This window comes from Borostomias antarcticus (assembly GCF_949987555.1).
Source record: "Borostomias antarcticus genome assembly, chromosome: 12".
In the NCBI taxonomy this organism is placed as follows: Eukaryota; Metazoa; Chordata; class Actinopteri; order Stomiiformes; family Stomiidae; genus Borostomias; species Borostomias antarcticus.
In genome coordinates this window covers 20,743,696-20,748,037 of record NC_140245.1, presented here as the reverse complement: position 1 = coordinate 20,748,037, position 4,342 = coordinate 20,743,696, and the positions used below count along the sequence as shown (strand labels likewise).

The 4,342-nt window shown below is 43.0% G+C and overlaps 1 protein-coding gene across 1 annotated transcript; it reads right to left on the bottom strand.

Moving 5' to 3' along the window:
• Positions 1-222: 222 nt before the first annotated feature.
• Positions 223-4,342, bottom strand: sap18 (Sin3A-associated protein). Its single transcript, XM_084446733.1, has 4 exons — positions 4,204-4,342; positions 3,593-3,702; positions 3,292-3,414; positions 223-616 (listed from the first exon to the last, which is right to left on the bottom strand). The coding sequence occupies exons 1-4, from the start codon at positions 4,273-4,275 to the stop codon at positions 460-462; spliced, it is 462 nt and encodes a 153-aa protein (XP_084302859.1). The 5' UTR covers positions 4,276-4,342; the 3' UTR covers positions 223-459.

Below are 4,342 nucleotides of genomic sequence, written 5' to 3'. Positions count from 1 at the left end.
ATACATTTAAGTGTTGCAACCAATGATAGTGAAAAAAACAGACATTCAAAAGAAAACAGTAGCTCTACCCTTGCTGGTGTTGATCTACAACCAACCAGTTAGTTACTGACGTCCCCTACAGGAAAGCCACTGACACTGCACAACCTCAACACACACCATGTCTGCTCAGTTGCTCCATCACAAGACACATTGAGGACATGAAAATTAATTGAAAAAGCCAACTTTATTTCATTACCAGTTTCCATAATGAGGGACAAGGCCAAAGAAGTAGCAGAAGTAAAAACTGTGTCATTTGACTACATATCTTTAACAAAAAGCATTTGAGTGTAATCACACTGGTCAGGAAGTGAGGTCGCTTGCTATGAAGTGTGTGCGTGTGTACGCGCCTGTGCGCGCACATGGAACACTGCTGCCGCTCTGAGCAAGAACAGCCTCTTTGTGGTATGTGTGTGTGCGCGTCTAGAAGGGCCTCATGCGCGGGTTGAGAGGCGGGGCTCTATTGGGCGGTGTGATGGCTATGTCCAGGTAGTCTCCTATCTGGAAACGCTGCGACTGGAGAGTCATGGAGTCGTCCGTCCCCTTCCTGCCGGAGACGGTCGCGCCGATGTCCTTCACCCTGGAGACATGGAAAAGATGGGTGAGGATAAAGGGTTAAATCTGTAATGGTTCCTTGATTCATCAACATTTCACTGTGACTGTACACTGTACATTACATGTGACGAATAAAAGACGAATAAAAATCTGATCTGACATCGTCCCCGCTCAATATATTTGTGAATGACCTATTCTCTGTCCCCAAGGAGCAGAAGGATTCCAGTTAAGTCACTCCGGGCCTGTTCACCCCTGGCATTAGCATGCGTCTTAGATGATCCGATCACAGGTGGACAGCTCTACGTACGTCAGTTCCCACCTGACATTAGAATGTGTCTCCACATGTGTCTCGAGTGACCACTTGTGATTGGACGTCTTCCCCTGCTCTATATGCAAATAAACATTATTTGCGCTTGAAAAGACCAAACGCATTGTTTTTATGCCGCGGGCGGCAGGAAGTGTTTGCTGTTCACGGGCGTGCGACAGCCTGAGCACACGCAGCGCCTCATTTAAATCATTTATTTTTTATTAGAACCGAGAAACAAAGGTTATCACAATTCAATTCAAGTCTTTATTTCGGACCCAGGGGGATCCATATCAAAACACAGTAAAATACAGCACATTAAAAAGATAAGAAAAAAGTTTTAAAAAAACAAAGCCCTCCACATAGCTCAATTTCTGACATACAGGCTCGTTCGCCAATGGTTCCAGAGGCTGGAAGAGCATCTGACAGAACTGCATTCCGGGTTAGTTATGACAGTAATGATGTCATTATCTGACTCAGATGCCCTACACATAAATCTATACGTCAAATTACGAAGCACAGCAGAACAGGTAGGTACCCCAACACTCACAAACATATGGCTTGCACTGGAGCTTCTTGGAGCTTTCAGCAGCAGCCTCATACTGTCATTATAAGCCACAGTGAGCCTTCTGATGCTGCCTCGCTTATATCGACACTAGAGGTTGGCAGTATACAATGGTGTACAGTACGCTTTAAAGAGTGAGATCTTTACATTAATCGAGCACATGCTGAACTTGCGACACAGCATGTTCCCTTGAGCATACAGCTTCCGACGCTGCCTAAATTTGTCCTCGTCATCAGACGACAGATGATATGACCCAGATATGTGATGTCACTACATTCGCTGAGAACAGAGCCAGACAGATAGAAGTCAGGAAAGGTTGAGTGTCTGTCTTCTCTACTCCTGACAATCATGATCTTACTTTTCTTAGCGTTATATTTTATATCAAAATCTGCACCATACATCGAGCACATTCTCAGAAACTGTTGTAGCCCAGCACTATATGGGCTGAAGATGACCAGATCATCCGCATACATAAGGTGATTGATTAGCGAGTCACCAACCCTACAACCTGTACCACATGCATTTAAGATCAACAAGTCATTCATATATAAATTTAAAAAAGAAAGAATTCCAACTCGGCGAACACCATTTCACTCATTGTCTGATGAGCATACCAATAAGCCAGGATTCTGATTAAATAACTAGGGACCCCACTTTTACTCAATTTTATAAAGTTTCTCATGATTAATGCGATCAAAAGCTTTTGAAGCATCAATGAAACACATGAACATTGTAGAGTTTTGCCTGTGATATTTATCTAGAATTTCCTTGAGTGCAAAAATGCACATATCCGTGCCGTGCTTTCGTTTAAACCCAAACTGGTTGTCAGTAGACAGGATGTACCTCTCATCACAGTTTTCCAACAAAGGAACAGGACATTTTAACTTAAGAGCTGTGTGGAAATGTAATGGCCTATACGTTATAAAATTCTAATAGGCTATTCCATTTCACTGTCCATGAAATCTTGATGTTCAAATTTAAAATCCATATCGGAGACTCTTGTCTACAGCTGTTTATTAAATATGTGAAATCACTGCAATACTATTCTTCTCACTCCAAACCTAAGTGCATAATGAGGAAAATTACCTCCGGAAACCCTGACATGCGCACTGTTCATTTTAATATGCCTATACAGGGTAATATCAGATGTTGCACTGACTGGGTAATTATGTGGTCATAATTCAGAAGTGAATGGGTCTGACATTGAGTGTCTGAGCCAATTAGAATAAATGTTATGGGATCATTATGGGATGTTTATAATTTGTTTTACAGGCTGTGACTGCAATACGTGATAATCTAATCACACTGCTCATATTTTATGCCGTCTGGAGTGCCAACTGGCACAACAGACGGCATAAGAGCAATTTCGTAAAATAGAGTTGTTGGGTAATAACACCACAAGTCAAATATACATAATTTAGAAAGGGGTGTGCTGGTAAAGGCGTGTGAATGGACGGTCTGAAAGTAGGTTTTGAAGCAGAGCACTGCGCTGGCGTCCTCCGGAAGCCCCGTGTGATCCAGCGGTGCAGGTATTCTGGGAGGTGCTCTCACTACTGGCTCTCAGCAGGCCATCAGCTGAGCCGCTCATTTGGCAATGCGCACACATGAGATCCAGTAGCTCAACGCGATACGAACACGAGCCAACGCACAAACATTTACACCCTGTTTTCTCCAATCGATGAATGCAGGTTTTTGCGCTACAACCTAAGCTACGGGACGACGGGCCTGCAGCCTCAAGTTTACTGAATTGTGGGACATTTGTCTTGGAATTAAATAAACTCACTGAGAGATTGCGGTCTACTAAGCATTTGGGCAGGTTTGGTGGTGTTACCTGTAGGTCTGTCTTTTAGGTTCTGGATAGACGATAGCGAATGCAAAATGAGTGCCTTTCTTTCGAGCTTCAGGATATACCTCCTTCACTAGACTGGTCAGCTCCTTCAGAGTGGCATCCATCCTACAAAAACAAACATGATTAAGTCTCTCTCTCGCACACGCACACACACACCTCCAGGCCTTGGGTGTTTTGGAGGGACTATTGCTACAACCACAATCATGACCAACCAAGCAGGCTAATTAGTAGGTAGCTAAGTTGTTGTCACAGACAGCTTGTGAAAAAATACATCTTATCTCACCATGTGTAGATTTGGAGCTCACTAGAGGGGACGTTTCCTCGCACGAATTCGTCTGGTCTGTGGTGTCTGCCGCTGTTAGTCGTGAAGACGCGCAGAAGCAGGGGACACGTCTGTAAACAACACAACATACACGATTTATGACTAAGTCATCTCGCTAGCTACATAATCTAACGTTACATCAGCTAATGTTAGCTAGTGGCACCTGAGATAGAAAGCTATCTGCACCGACATTAGCTACGTTAGTGCTAGCTAGCTAGCTAACGTTAGCTACCAACTAGAACCCATTCATTTTAATACAGTAGTAGTAGTTTATTTCGGCCTTCCAATATATCATAGAAATGTACACACTTTACTATAATAGATTAAATGCTAAGGATGCACATTGCTAACTACTTCGCTATCAACGCTTGCTACTTCAAACGTTTAACAGATTAGCTAGACGGCTAAAATATAGCTACATACAGATATTAGCTAGCGTAGCTAACTATAGCTAAGCTAACATGCACCTCCAATTGAAACGGTTTGCTCGTTTGTTTAACTAGCATGCACACCACAGCTAAGCTAGCGCCACTTGGCTCGGCAAATAGATAGCTTAACGTTAGATAACTTACCTTCTCACGGTCGATAGGTTTTTCGGGTTCTTTTTTTATTTCTTCTTGTGTAATCCTAGATTCAAGAGCCATTTTACGCAACAATTTATTCACTTTTATGTTCTGTTCTAGCGTGCAGAATGTAGCTGTGTAGCGGGCA

Bases quoted from the DNA above. Each gene is read 5' to 3' on its own strand.
- sap18 (XM_084446733.1), bottom strand. From the start codon at position 4,275: ATGGCTCTTGAATCTAGGATTACACAAGAAGAAATAAAAAAAGAACCC. The intron at 3,703-4,203 runs GTAAGTTATCTA...TGTTGTTTACAG, and splicing joins AACCTATCGACCGTGAGAAG to ACGTGTCCCCTGCTTCTGCG. The intron at 3,415-3,592 runs GTGAGATAAGAT...TTGTTTTTGTAG, and splicing joins GAGCTCCAAATCTACACATG to GATGGATGCCACTCTGAAGG.